Here is a 15,831-nt window from a genome sequence, read left to right on the forward strand (position 1 = left end):
CCTGTAGGCGTTTACTCGGTGATTGCGCGGTTGGAACCCAACGGTGAAGCTAAAAGCACAGCTGAACTTTACCTTTCAGGCAAAGGTCTGTACATTTACTAGCTAGATATGCCTATAGGCATTTATATACATCAATTATAATTCTGGTGTTATAATAGCTTTACTTCCTCCTTTCACAGAAATTGAATTAGGAAGGGTTCCTTTTGGTGAGTATTATTTTCAAATTAACCAAATGACAAATTAACAAATGTAGGACCAAATTTCAAAAATTCCCAAAGACCTTTTAAAGTACAGTAAAACTGCACGTCAACCTTGTTTGAACCAGAGTTTATAGGTTGGTCATTGCAATAGAAAATAACTGAAAATAATCACTGTGACCAAATATTTAGTAATTTTCTAAAACCCTTTATACTAAGGGTCTTTATGACATGAATATCAACATGAAATGTAAGGTATATTATTGGACAGGCTTTGTTTGATATGTGAGGTTTTACTGCCATAGCAAATAACCACCCCAATCTAATATTCTGTAAACATTAACCATGTGTATATTGTCAGATTATATGTATACTTATTTATTACAACACCCTTAGATGTCCCAGATTCATCAATACAAGCATACAAAGGTAAGATTGGCACATGTTAATTGTTATGTTGAACATTTATATAAACTAAACTGGAATCTTTTATGGTACAATTAAGAATTTCTTCCGTTTTTAACCCAAAGAAGAATCAGCTGAATACTATTATGAAGAGAGGACAGAAATGAGAGGTACAATACCTTGTGATTTATCTCAATCCCACATGCGACTTCTAATACTTACTTAAATCCGTCATCCCTAATAAATACCTCATCCCTCATCAAGACCTCATCCCTCATCAATACCTCATCCCTAATATTAAATACTTATCATCCTTTAGTTGGGCCTGTTGTTTGGGCACTTAAACTCATCACAAAAAAATCTAACAATCCATCATCACTTCCTTATCATTCATTCTTTATTTCATTGTTTTTGTTTATTCATTGTAGTTTAATTGTTTTTAGTGTCACTAGTAAGATGATGTGTTTATTCTCTCATTCCAACAATGTATTATTGCAATTGATTATTATCATTTGATATACTAACTAGAATTTGAGCGAGAAATGCAAGAAAGTTGGGAAATGCAAGAAGAAAAGATAGAACTTCAGTTGTCTTCATACACAGGTATAATAATAGTATTCTGGAGATAACATGTATCAGTCGATAAAATAACAATAATTACTAAATATCTGCATATATGGCAAGAAATCTTTCTGTTTGTCAACTGTAATAGGTTCAAAGGTTGTGTGTGTGTGTGTGTGTGTGTGTGTGTGTGTGTGTGTGTGTGTGTGTGTGTGTGTGTGTGTGTGTGTGTGTGTGTGTGTGTGTGTGTGTGTGTGTGTGTGTGTGTGTGTGTGTGTGTGTGTGTGTGTGTGCGTGTGTGCGTGCGTGTGCGTGTACTTTATGTATGTCATGTCAATGTTCCCTAGTTGTCTTGTACTAACACTTTCATTTTATCCCTCTTTTTGTGTTTCTTCAGTTGTTGTACTGTAAATACAGGATCATTGATTAATCCCTAATATTACCATTACATCTATTTAAATGTTGTATGACATTGTTGTTTCTTCTATCCTATTTGATGATGAGTTTTTTTAGGATATGTTATGTCAGTCCTACATTTGTTCATTTTAACTTCTTTAAATGCCCTTAGCTAAGTTTGTTCCTTGTTTTTCATCAGGAGAAAGGATACCCGTTGATGAAAGTGTTTCCAAAACTCAAGTGGGAACAAGAGAAGGAGTGCCTAAAGGTATTGACACATAAGACAGCTTATGACTGTACGCTTATGGCTGTGAATTAAACTTGTAAACATGCCAAAATCAATGTTACTTTGTAACTTCTCTTGAAAAATGGCCATTGGGTCTACATGTTGTCAAGGAAAAACACTCCTATATGTGTTCGTCCAACCAAACTCTTTTGTCTGTCCAACTACTGTACATACCTGCTGTCGTCTGTGAGTCTGCCAATGTGCGGCAATATCTATTTGTATAAATATCAATTTAAATGTAAAGTGCATCATTAACACAGTATTAAATCAACACGAAATTACTGCAGACAAAGCTTTGCAGTAGTATTAGCCTACTTACTAAGTTACTGTGTTTTTGTCTATTGGCATGTAAAGCAGTAGAGTTTTTGCAATAGTATTAGCCTACTTACTAACTTATCCCCTTTGTGTCTACTGGCGCATATGGCAGTTGTATTTGTGCAGTCGTTAGTATTCTAATGAAGGAATTATCTTTGAAGTTCCTGAAGCTTACAAGAAACCTGAGGAAAGGCCATCAGCCCCAGCTCCGACCAAAGGTATTCACATGACCCTGTGCTTCTAAGGTCATTCTTTCCTTTCTCTTTAATTCTATGTTGTTTGTCAACCATTCTTAATGATTGTTCATTTGTGTAAAAAATGTTTGGTTTATGTCAAATATGTTTGATGTCATCAGTTATGTAGGATGTAAGATCTACAATGTACAGCGTACTGTATGTGCAGAGAGAGACATTTCAACAGAGTCACAATGTTTTTAAGTACCTGAAGCAAGGAGGCCTCATGAAGAAAAGATCACTCCACTGGTTGAACATGAAAAGCCCTGTCCCACTCCTACAGGTACAGTAATGTTGTGTGTTTGTGTTACTTTGTCTGTCCCTCACTCTTTTCTCTGTCTGTCCTTTGTGTCTTTGTCTGTTGATCTCTTAATGCGAATAGCACGCTGATTTGATTCTTAGCATTTTAAATGTGTTTACTTTTATCAGATAAGTCTAGTACCTTTTTCATTTATCTTAGAAGAATATGTTGAACCAAAGCGGCCCATTTCACGACCAGAACCCAGCAAAGGTATTACACCTTTTTTATGTCAGCCAATGCTTTATATAAACTGTTTTTGATTCGTCTTATTTTCTGTGCGTGTTCAATGTGTCTTTTCTAGGTGATTTTATTCCATATTTTTGAATGTGTCTGTGGCTTGTCATTGTTTGTGGTTTGACAGTGGTGAAACATACTCACTGTTAGTCTCATCAATGCCTGTGAAGTAATTCACTTGAGAGCATTGGATCATTTCTTATTGAACTGTTTACTGTCATGTGTGTATTCTTGCTTTCTCTTAGTCTTACATCTTTTATAAATATATTCTTTACATTTGCTAATGGTAGTGTTTCTGTATTACCTGAAAGATGTGCCTACACCCATACCTCATATGGCTACTGAGCCCAAAGTGGCCCCTGAGACAAAAATGGCACCTGCAGCTAGGGTTGAAGCTCAACCAAAGCCAAAACCCATTCCCACAAAGACACCAGAAGCTCCTCACCCCAAAGGTACTGTTATATATTGTCTTTATTGTTCTTTCCTACTCTTGTCCTTTTATGACATGTATGCATTATTTTTGTCCAAGTCAAGCACAATGTCTTTATGTCTACCTGTGTTTATTGATGTTTGTAATGAGATATGTATGCATCTGTTTGTTTTGTTTGCTTCACTCTGAATTAATTATTGAGCATTAAAACAAAACAAATGTTCTTTAAAGTTCCTGAGGAATACCCCAAAGCTGAGCCCATTAGAAAGCCAGAGTCACCTCCACAAGAGGAAATTTCAAAAAAAGGTAAAGCTTCCAGTTTAGCAAAAATGTTAACTCGTTGCAATATACTTTACATCTTAAGCTGTGTTGTATGTACATGTCTTCTAAGTGTTGTGAACAAGCTATCTCTTCGTTCGTATTTATGTTAACCTCTTTAGCAGTGTTTTTTTATTGTTCCAAATTTTCCCAAATTACAATTTTCCCAAATTAAATTATCGTATGGATAATTAGCAAGCAAAATTCGAATCTGCATAGTCAGCAATCCAAGATTTGTTTGGTTTCCTTAGCCACAGCTTAAACAAACTCAAATATTGGATTGCTGACTCAATAGGTCCATAGAATATGTGCTGGCAATTTGTGATTTGGGTGAATCATCCATTTAATCATAATGTTCTTAAAAAGTGCCAGAAATAATCATCAAGAAAGAAGAACCCACACCTCAACCACCTGCAGCTAAGGTTGTTCCCAAAAAAGTACCAGAGATCACAAAGAAAGAAGAATCTGCGATTCCACCACCTAAACCTAAAGATGTTCCCAAAAAGACAGACACTACTCCAACAAAAGGTACTTGAAAGTCATATATCCTTGAGGGTATATGTACTCTTCTTATGCAATCCACAAATCTGATGGTTTCTTGATTTAAATCATGTGTTGTTTGCCAGTATGTTGAAGGTTTGTTTGTCAGAACTTGTAATGTTTTCTGTAAATTGTTGTCTTTTTGTGGTTATTTCTTGATTTAGCATGCTCTTTGTAAATGTGCAAAGCACTCGTTAGAGTGTGATTAGCACATACTGGTTTCTCTTCTTCATCCATCAATGATTTAAGTAGCAAAAAACAACTTACGAATGTCCTTTTAAGTTATCACGGATGTTAAAACAACGGAGAGGCCAAAGACAGATGCCGATAAAAAGCTGGAAACTAGCAAGCCTAGGCCAGTTGCAGCACCAACTGCACCAACACCAACAGATGCCGATAAAAAGCTGGAAACTAGCAAGCCTAGGCCAGTTGCAGCACCAACTGCACCAACACCAACAGAGGCAGCTAAAAAAACAGCAATGAGCAAATCAGAGCCAGTTGCAGCACCAAAGGAAGAGGCAGTTAAAAAGCCACAGCAAGCAACAAGCATGGCAGAGCCAGTTGCACCAAAGGAAATCCACACAGAGAAAGGTATATATTTCTACGTCTTTGGATATTGAAAATGCTGATGTTGTTAAAAAATGGTTTCCTTTCCATTTTGAACTCTTCTTTCATCTTCAAAACTCTTGGTAGTCTTTTGAACAGAATGCATTCCTTAAGATTCTGTTTATATTGTGTTTGTGCTGTCACACTTGTACTGTATTGCGATTTGTTTGGTAATGTCATATATGTCTTAAAAAAGTGAAACAGAAGGATGAGCCGCCTGTGAGAACACCAGTAACTAAACCTAAAAGGGAGGATGAAGTTGCTGTCACAAAAGGTATGCTAGAAACCATGACTTCTCCTAAAGCACACGTTGGTACATACATGATTCTCAGTAACTTTGAGCTCCTTGTAGTGATTGCTTTTATTATTAACTTGTTTGAATAGAAGTCCCCCAGAAACCAGAGAAAGTTACTCCAGCTGCAAAATTAGAAGTCACACCTAAGCCCAAAGAAACCCCTGAAGTAAAAGGTATTGTACTGCATTACATGTTTTCTACAATTCTACATTCTAAAATGCAGTCATTACAGATCATTTGAAAGTCACATTTTGATATACATTGCATTCAGAAAGTATTCAGACCTCTTGACCTTTTCCAAATTTTGCTACTCTACAGGCTTATTCTAAAATTGATAAAGTGTTATTTTTATTCATCAATCTACACACAATACCCCATAATGACAAAGCAAAATCAGGTTAAGACATCTTTGCAAATTAAAAAAAATAAAATTAATAATTCACATTCACATAAATATTCAGACCCTTTACTCAGTACTTTGTTGAAGTACCTTTGGCAGCGATTACAGCCTTGAGTCTTCTTGGGTATGATGCTACTGGCTTGGCACACCTGTATTTGGGGAGTTTCTCCCATTCTTCTCTGCAGATCTTCTCAAGCTCTGTCAGGTTGGATGGGGAGCATCGCTGCACAGATATTTTCAGGTCTCTCCAGAGATGTTAGATTGGGTTCAAGTCCGGGTTCTGACTGGGCCACTCAAGGACATTGAATGGCCACTCCTGCATTGTCTTGGTTGTGTGCTTAGGGTCATTGTCCTGTTGGAAGACAAACTTTCACCCCAGTCTGAGGTCATGAATGAATGATCTCACTGTACTTTGCGCCGTTCATTCCCACAGCATGATGCCGCCACCACCATGCTTTACCGTAGGGATGGTGCCGGGTTTCCTCCAGACATGATGCTGCCACCACCATGCTTCACCGTAGAGATGGTGCCGGGTTTCCTCCAGACATGATGCTGCCACCACCATGCTTCACCGTAAAGATGGTGCCGGGTTTCCTCCAAATGTGACGCTTGGCATTCAGGCCAAAGAGTTCAACCTTGTTTTCATCAGACCAGAGCACCTTGTTTCTCATGGTCTGAGAGTCCTTTAGGTGCCTTTTGGCAAACTCATAGCGAGCTGTCATGTGCCTTTTACTGAGGAGTGGCTTCCATCTGGCCACTATCATAAAAGCCTGATTGGTGGAGTGCTGCAGAGATGGTTGTCCTTCTGGAAGGTTCTCCCAACTCCACATAGGAACTCTAGAGCTCTGTTAAAGTGACCATCGGGTTCTTGGTCACCACCCTGACCAAGGCCCTTCCCCTCCGATTGCTCAGTTTAGCCGGGCGGCCAGCTCTAGGAAGGGTCTTGGTGGTTCCAAACTTCTTCCATTTAAGAATGATGAAGGCCACTGTTTTCTTGGGGAGCTTCAATGCTGCAGACATTTTTTGGTACCCTTCCCCAGATCTGTGCCTCGACACTATCCTATCTCGGAGTTCTATGGACAATTCCTTCGACCTCATTGCTTGGTTTTTGCTCTGACATGCACTGTCAACTGTGGGACCTTTTATAGACAGGTGTGTGCCTTTCCAAATAATTTCCAATCAATTGAATTTACCACAGGTGGACTCCGCTCAAGTTGTAGAAACATCTCAAGGATGATCAATGGAAACAGGATGCACCTGAGCTCAATTTCCAGTGTCATAGCACAATTCAAAAAACCTGTTTTCACTTTGACATTACGGGGTATTGTGTGTAGATTGATTTGAGAGAAAAAATATTCAATCCATTTTAGAATAAGGCTGTAACGTAACAAAATGTGGAAAAGGTCAAGGGGTCTGAATACTTTCCGAATGTTATTCAAACACATTCACATCTTCCAGGCAACCTTTTATGTAAAAGTGTCTCTGTGTTTTACTGTCATCTTCTTAGTCACCGTTGTATGGTGCAAATCTTGAATTCATGTTCTCTTCTTGTGCAAATCTTGAATTTGTGTTGTCTTCAAAGCCATCACAGTTCCTTCAACAACTGACCTAACTGTAACAACAGAGACTGAAGCAAGGAAAGATGTTTCAGTGAAGAGGGATTCAGTAACTGAACAGCTGAAAGAAGTTTCACCAAACCTTTATTCAGCTTCTGAAGTGTGGCAAGAACTTTCAGTGAAGAAGACTTCAGTAACTGAAATTAGACAAGAAGTTTCAGTTAAAAGGGATTCTGTGACTGAAACATGGCAACAAGTTCCAGTGCAGAGGGATTCTGTGACTGAAGTGCCACAAAAAGTTTCAGTGAAGGTGGATTCAGTGGCTGAAAAGAGGCCAGAAGTTTCAGTGAAGAGAGATTCAGTGACCGAAGCACGGCAAGTAGTTGCAGTGAAGAAGGCTTCAGTAACTGAAGTAAGGCAAGACGTTTCAGTGAAGAGGGATCCTGTGACTGAAGCAGGGCAAGTTTCACAGAGAACAGGTTTCATTGAGAAAATTTCCCTGGCAGAGGAAGTTAGTTTCAGAGAAGAGGTATCATATGGAGACAAAGCTATGATATATGAGAGAGAAAAGGAATTGACTCAGATAAATGTAAGGGATGATATTTCTTTAGAAGAGGAAGATATACAACAAACTGAGATAGTAAGGCAAGAAGTTCCAATAAAGAAAATAGATGATCAACCAATTCAAGCCATTGTTGTAAAGAAAGAGGAAGATGCAACCCAAAGAGATAGTGTTAGACACATTGACCCAGCGACAGTGGTTCCACCAAAGAAATCAGCTACTCCTATCACTAAGAAAGAAGCTATCTTAAGTATAAAGGTTATTCCTCAAAGGAAAGTTGTCTCACCTAAGGTAGAAGCCATTCCTTATAAGAAAGCTGTCTTATCTGAGGTAGAAGCCATTCCTAAGAAAGCTGTCTTATCTGAGGTAGAAGCCATTCCTTCTAAGAAAGCTGTCTTATCTGAGGTAGAAGCCATTCCTTCTAAGAAAGCTGTCTTATCTGAGGAAGAAGCCATTCCTTCTAGGAAAGCTGTCTTATCTGAGGTAGAAGCCATTCCTTCTAAGAAAGCTGTCTTATCTGAGGTAGAAGCCATTCCTTCTAAGAAAGCTGTCTTATCTGAGGAAGAAGCCATTCCTTCTAGGAAAGCTGTCTTATCTGAGGTAGAAGCCATTCCTTCTAAGAAAGCTGTCTTATCTGAGGTAGAAGCCATTCCTTCTAAGAAAGCTGTCTTATCTGAGGTAGAAGCCATTCCTTCTAAGAAAGCTGTCTTATCTGAGGTAGAAGCCATTCCTTCTAAGAAAGCTGTCTTATCTGAGGTAGAAGCCATTCCTTCTAAGAAAGCTGTCTTATCAGAGGAAGAAGCCAATGCATATAAGAAAGCTGTTTCACCTAATGAAGATGACATCCCGTATAAAACTAAAATATCACAGAAGACAATCAAACAAAAGGAAAAAGAAGAAGAAGAGAGAGTTCAGCCTCCAACACCTCACAAAGGTATTTAATCTGAGGGCCTCATTCTTATATATTGTCTGTCTGTCTTTATGTATTCTTCTTACGTCTTTCCTTGTTGGACTGTATATTGTCATAACTAAATCTTTGTGTTGTCTAAATATGGCATAATACTTTTTCTTGTCCAGACCAAAGGGTCGCCCCTGAAGTGGTCCCTGTTTCAATTACAGATGATACCACTCGTCCACAAGGTACTAAAGGGACTCTTACGTCTTCATCAAAAACTATACTAAACTCTTACATCTTCTTGTTGTATTGTGTTTTCCTAAGTGTTGTCCTTAATGTTTCATGTCTCAATCTTCTTCAATCTGTTTCATTGTGTCAGTGTTTGTTTACAAATCTTAAACAAACCACAATTGTTTTTTCTTGAATGTGACATTGGTGTACTTGTATTTAAAGAACCACCAGAGGAGAAGAAAATCTCTCCTCCAACACCAAAGCCTTCACCTGCTCCCTATGTAGAAAAATTATCATCACCTGAAGGTAGTGTGTTTGTGTCATGCATGTTGTTTTCCTCACATGGTACTCTGCTCTTTCAGTGTTTCTTTAATGAGTCTTTGGCCAAAGTGGTCAGTTCTTGATTGTGACCTTGGGGTACTTGTATTTAAAGCGACACCAGACAAGAAAATCTCTGCACCGAAGCCAAAGCCTTCAGATGCCCCCCATGTGGACAAAGCTTCTCCCCCTGAAGGTAGTCTGTTGTGTTTTTGTCATTCATGTTATGTTCTGTCAATGTTTGTGTTTGTTTAACAACTCTTAGCTCAAGCTGTCAGTTTTTGAATGTGACCTTAGAATACTTGTATTTAAAGTGAAACCAGTGCAGAAGAAAGCCTCCCCACCACCTCAGATACCAAAGCCTTCACCTGCTCCTCTTGTAGAAACAGTGTCTCCTACTGAAGGTAGTGTTTCTGATGTTTGTTTCAATGTAGTTTTTTCTTAATGTCTATCTGCTCTATTAAATGTTTGTAGTTGGTGAGCAAATTTTAGCTCAAACACTCTTGATTGTCCTGATTATGACCTTTGGCATATTTGTATTTAAAATGTCACCAGCTGAAAAGAGATCCTCCCCACTGATGAAAACGCCTTCACCTGCTTCACCTAGTGCTTCACCCCCTGAAGGTAGTCTTTTTTGTTTCTGTCATTCATGGTGTGTTCTTCAAATGTCTGTTTGCTCTTATTGACAGGTTCCTAAGAGCATGTGAGCCTCACACATGCTGCACTTAAGTAGTATGAGTGAACACACCTGTATGTATACAACATGTATACTTGCATTTTACACTGGCACTTAGAAATCAAATTATGTTGCTTCGTTTGTCTGTCTACTCTACAGCATACTTTTAAACCGTGTTAGAGGTTTATATGTTTGTCTTTATCTCATGATACCTACTCACTTGAAGTGTGGACTTCTAACACAATGTGCATGCTTGATACTGCTTGCTTAGAATAAAGACACTTCTACACTCTTCTAGTGTAATAACTAACAGTAGTTACCCTGTACAGGCTAGTAAGTACATGCAGTACTCTTTTCTCAGAAAATATTGGCAATAGGGGTAAGTCGCATGCAACTGCCTGTACTTACACACCTGCTACAGAGCCATTACATTTCAAAAAGTCTTCACCAATGTGAAAAGGAATACATTGCTCAAATCATCAAAAGTCAACATATTGCATGACACACTTCTTCCTCTAACCCAAATATTGATACCCCTGCTTCTTGTAGTGTATATATGTACATAGTACATTTTTGATGTATATGGCTGTAAGAGATGTGTATAATCTTTATGACATGGGTGTAACGTCCAATGTATGTATAGTGTATATGTTGAGTGTGTAATGTACAGTGTTAATTGTATACAGCTATACTGTGTGTCGAAGTACATTTTCCCCTCTCATAAGACAGTTTATCACATCCTATCCTAGTGATTAGCCACAAACGTATGGGTGCTTTCCCGAATCCCTTACAATATATTTTCATCTTATACCTTAACTGGAATCTTACATTCCTACATTCCTACAGATAAGGGCCCTGTAACAGCACCCGGGGGAGCTGGCAAAGGTAAGATTGCAACAATACATCAAAGGGTAGAACACAATAACAATATATCAAAGGTTAGAACACAATAACAATATATCAAAGGGTAGAACACAATAACAATATATCAAAGGGTAGAACACAATAACAATATATCAAAGGTTAGAACACAATAACAATATATCAAAGGGTAGAACACAATAATAATATATCAAAGGGTAGAACACAATAACAATATATCAAAGGGTAGAACACAATAACAATATATCAAAGGGTAGAACACAATAATAATATATCAAAGGGTAGAACACAATAACAATATATCAAAGGGTAGAACACAATAACAATATATCAAAGGGTAGACCACAATAACAATATATCAAAGGGTAGAACACAATAACAATATATCAAAGCATTATTTTTAACCTATTAATGTAAATCATAGATAGTAAACATATTAACAGATCAAACATTAAAAGATAGCTTTATCATTTGATCAATGAATTACTCATTTAAATACATGATAGATACCAGTTTACTTTACTTGGGAAAATGTCTGTTTAACTTGTCTGTTTGAAAATATGTCCCGTGAACTGTCCTAAATCTTTTGTTGCCGAGTGAATGTGGAGTGTACAGTATTGCTGTAAAATGTTTAATATTGGAGTCCTTTGTTGTTTTGTGATGCAAATGAATAATTGTTGGTCGTTGCTCTCTGTCTTAAACAAAATCTTACTACTTCAGCGAAAACAACTGCGGTGCCAACGATTATTAAGAAAAAGGGTAGAATTCCTGTTCTGAAGGAAGAAAAACTTGAAATGCCAACTTTGAAGAAAGTGACCAGAATTTCAAAGGACACTGAGGAAGAGCAGGATATCATTAAGCTGAAAAGGGTTCCACAGATACCCTCAGAAGAAGAGACAGTTGAACCGGAGGTTCCGACCCAGGAAGCCTCAAGGACCATAGTTGTTGAAAGTTACGAGAGAGAGGAGTATATGTTTGAAACAACAGAAATAGCTGAGAGAACCTCAGTATACGTTAAGAAGCCAATTGAACAGGTGGAGTTTCACAAACCTGAAGAAGTTGCATCAAAAGATTCTACTGAGGAATCTTTGGTTCACCTTAAAAAATCCCAAAAGGTTCTGAAAGATGTCCAAGTAGAGGAGAAAATGGGTTTGAAGAAAACACCAAAGTTGCTGAAAGAAGAATCACCTGGCCAACCTAGTTTATCTCTGAAGAAGGTATCGAAATTGCCATCAGACGAGAAAGAGCAAGAAACTGTTAAGCTTAAACCATTTGAAAAACCTGCTAAACCGGGAACTGTTGAGCCAGAGAAAGACAAAAAAGACACTGAACCCAGAGCTGCTTATGATAGAAGTGAGAGACCACAAAGAGATGAAGCAGTTAAAGAATCTGTTTCTGCTCCTATGAAGAAATCTGAAACCATCTCAAAGGATACGAAAGAGCCACAGGCAGCCAAATTTAAACCAGTGGCCAAAGCTCCTGAAGATGAACACGTCGAAGAGTTTGTCAAACCACTGGCAAAGGTGAAGACAATTCCTTCGCAGGAGCAAGAGAAGGAAGAAGTTAAATTGAAGCCATTTTCTAAGTCACCAAAAGCTGAAGCTGTGAAGCCTGAGAAGGAGCCTGAGAAGAATAAAGAGGCTGAAAAACCTCTTCATCAAAAGCCAAGTCCTCCAAAACCAGTACCTGTAAAGAAAATTGAAAAGAGTCCTCAAGAGGAAAAGCCAACACAGTTAAAAAAGGTGGAGCTTGTGCCTAAAGAACCAGAGGAAAAAGAAAAAGACAAACCCTTAAAGCATGAAGAGACACTTAAGAAAAAGGTGGAACTGAAAAAGACTCCTTCACCTAAGGTTGAAAAACCAAAGCCAAAAGAAATTGAAAAAATTATTATGGAGAGGAAGCCCAGTGCAGAACGCACCAAAAAGCTGCCTAGACAGGTTTCACCTAAAGATTCATTTGAAGGTGTTACCCTAAAAAAGGTTCCAAAGAAAATATCACCAGAAGAGGAAGCACCACATAAAACTGTTAAAGAGAAGGTGCCAGCAATGAAGGAACTGTCCCCTGTACAGTTACGAAAGATTTCAACTCAGTTGGAGGAGGAAGTCTTTGAGGAGGAGCCAGAGAAGGAGCTGGAATCTGACAATGAAGGTTGGGGATGGGAACTTGTCCCTCGAGATAGTTCTGGGTCCACAGAAGACTGGGGAGAGGAACCTTTGGAAGGTGATGCACGTGAGACCCCTGGAATGCCAGGTGCCAGCAGAGGTGAGATTATGGCTGCTGAAACTTACCACTGGTGGCTCAGGAAATGTCTCACCTGATCCATCCTCCATTCATCCATTAATCTATTTGTCCAGTTATCGTCGAGCTAGACATCCATCTTTCATTACCTCCATCCATGTCCATCTTTTTGTCTCACGTCTTGTCCTCATTCTATGTAGACCAACCATGTCCATGTCCACACTGTTTTCCAACCATGTCCATCTTAATGTTTTCATCTTCTCATCTTAATGTCTTCATTTTGTGCAGTCCAAGTATCAACGTCAGTCATTTTTGTCCACTGTCTAGCTGTACTAATATTTGTCTCCATTGTCTTGTACACATCCATTACAGCGTGTTTAAGCTCTCCATGTCAATTTCTAGCATTTCTTCAATTCTCTATGTCCATGCCATCTTCTCATGTCCAATAATCTTGCCCTTGGTGCTCCATTTTGTATCCATTCATCTTTCCCATCTTTCACAGTTTTCTGTGTAATGTCCAACCATTTTTCCAGTTGTAGTCATATATTTTATTTCTTAATGAGAAAGTCATACAATTGTCTTTACTCAGATGGGAAACCAAAAGAGGATGCTGCCGGTAGAGGTAGAGGTAGAGGCATTCAAGGTGAGAATAAACAAAAACATGCATGTTGGTAATATGGGTGTGATAAAGATATAGGAACTTAAAGTGCTCAGAAATATCATGACTTTAACCTATATCCTTATATGGGTTTTTCCTTATAGGTATTTGTAATCATACCTATCTTGTCTTATTTACTATGCAAACTATGTATTTTGTTTAAATGTTAAATGTGTTTGAATGTTTGAGTGCGTATATTACTTCTGTATAGTGCATATAGTAGTGTTTTATTGTGTTGTTAACTTGCTTAATACTCTTCATCTTCTTTGGGAAATACGGTAATGCCACTTGTTTGTTGCCCTTGGCGACATGTCCAAGAGAGGTTTCTCTCTGAGGTGTTATGTCGACGTTCATGTACTAAAAAAAGACAGTTCTTAAAAATGAAATAAAACAAAACGTCTTAGCAAAGGTAGTGTTGTTGAACTTATCATGCATTTACATTTTTCCAATTTCAGCGAAGCAAACCCCCTCACCTGGTGGTGGTCGGGGTAGAGGACTGAAGCCCGGTGCTGGAGGAGACAAACCCCCAGATGCTAATCCTTTTGGATTCCAGCTCAAAGCAGTTCCACTGAAGTTTACGAGACCACTCAAAGACATAGTGTTACAGGAGGCTGAATCAGTCGGTGCTTCTGCTACGTTTGAGTGCGAGGTTTCGCCTTCTACTGCAATTACTACATGGATGAAAGATGACGCCAACATAAGAGAGAGCCCAAAACACAAGTACTACTCGGATGGCAAAGATCGCAAACTGCTCATCATTGATGTGCAAGTTTCTGACACTGGTGAATATACTTGTGTTGCCAAGCTGGGCAACAAGGAAAAGACAACAACCGCCAAACTAATAGTAGAAGGTACTTATTCTAAGTCCAGACATATTTGTTCTGTGTAACAAACTTCTTTACTTCTTTTCAACCTCTGATTACTTAAAGATAAGTCATATTTGATGTATGCTTTGGAATATGACTTTCTTTCCTCATAGAATTGCCTGTGAAGTGGGTAAAGACTCTGGAAGAGGATGGTATGTCAGTCCTCAAGAGTCAGCCTATGTACCTGACCTGTGAGTTGAACAAAGAGAGAGATGTGGTCTGGAAGAAGAGTGGTGTCCCTCTTAAAAACATCCCTGGAAAAGTGGCTATCAATGTCATTGGAATGCAGCATGCCATTACAATCCAGGACACAGGAGATGACGACGCTGGCATTTACGCTTGCGAGTGTGATGACCTCAGGACTAAAACAGATGTCAAAATCATTGGTATGTACAGGAGAATATTGATATTTGTAACTAAACAAATGCACTAATCATTTTAGGAGCAATTCATTTAACCAATCTAAATAATGCATTACTAGCCTATTCATAAGCACGGGAAAAACATTGTGTAATTGCTACATAGTTTGACATACTTGACTTCATCCTCTTGTCCCCTTTGGAAGCATACAGTGGTTTGCGAAAGTATTCACCCACTTGGCATTTTATCTATTTTGTTGCCTTACAACCCCCCCAAAAAATATATTTTAATTCCAGGTTGTATCATTTAATTTACACAACATGCACTTTGAGGATGCAAAATATGTTTTATTGTGAAACCAACAAGAAATAAGACAAAAAAAATACTTGAGTGTGCATAACTATTCACCCTCCCACAAAGTCAATACTTTGTAGAGCCACCTTTTGCAGCAATTACAGCTGCAAGTCTCTTTGGGTATGCCTCTATAAGCTTGGCACATCTTGCCACTGGGATCTTTGCCCATTCTTCAAGGCAAAACTGCTCCAGCTACTTCAAGTTGGATGGGATCCGCTGGTGTACAGCATTTTTTTAAAGTCATACCACAGATTCTCAACTGGATTGAGGTCTGGGCCTTGACTAGGCCATTCCAAGACATTTAAATGTTTCCCCTTAAACCACTCGAGTGTTGCTTTAGCAGTATTCTTAGGGTTATTGTCCTGCTAGAAGGTGCCATCCATCATTCCTTCAATTCTGACCAGTTTCCCAGTCCCTGAGGATGAAAACGTCCCCACAGCATGATGGTGTGGTGTTGGGGATGTTCTCGGGGTGATGAGTGGTGTTGAGTTTGTGCCAGACATAGCATTTTCCTTGATGGCCAAAAAGCTACATTTTCATCTGACCAGTGCCACCTCCCATATGTTTGGGGAATCTCCCACATGCCTTTTGGCGAACACCAAACGTGTTTACATATGTTTTTCTTTAAGCAATGGCTTTTTTTCTGGACACTCTTCCGTAAAGCCCAGTTCTGTGGAGTGTACGGCTTAAAGTGGTTCTATGGACAGATACTATAATC

The 15,831-nt window shown here is 38.6% G+C and overlaps 1 protein-coding gene across 1 annotated transcript in view; it reads left to right on the forward strand.

Moving 5' to 3' along the window:
• LOC135546847 (titin-like) overlaps positions 1-15,831 on the forward strand; it is a 170,130-nt gene that overhangs the window by 47,107 nt on the left and 107,192 nt on the right. The window contains 9 exon segments of the mRNA XM_064975419.1: positions 8-85; positions 180-206; positions 594-653; positions 728-772; positions 10,602-10,666; positions 11,417-12,899; positions 13,465-13,518; positions 13,989-14,384; positions 14,513-14,785. Of these exon segments, the coding sequence (XP_064831491.1) occupies positions 8-85; positions 180-206; positions 594-653; positions 728-772; positions 10,602-10,666; positions 11,417-12,899; positions 13,465-13,518; positions 13,989-14,384; positions 14,513-14,785 (2,481 nt within the window).

The sequence above is a fragment of the Oncorhynchus masou genome, chromosome 10 (assembly GCF_036934945.1).
Source record: "Oncorhynchus masou masou isolate Uvic2021 chromosome 10, UVic_Omas_1.1, whole genome shotgun sequence".
NCBI lineage: Eukaryota > Metazoa > Chordata > Actinopteri > Salmoniformes > Salmonidae > Oncorhynchus > Oncorhynchus masou.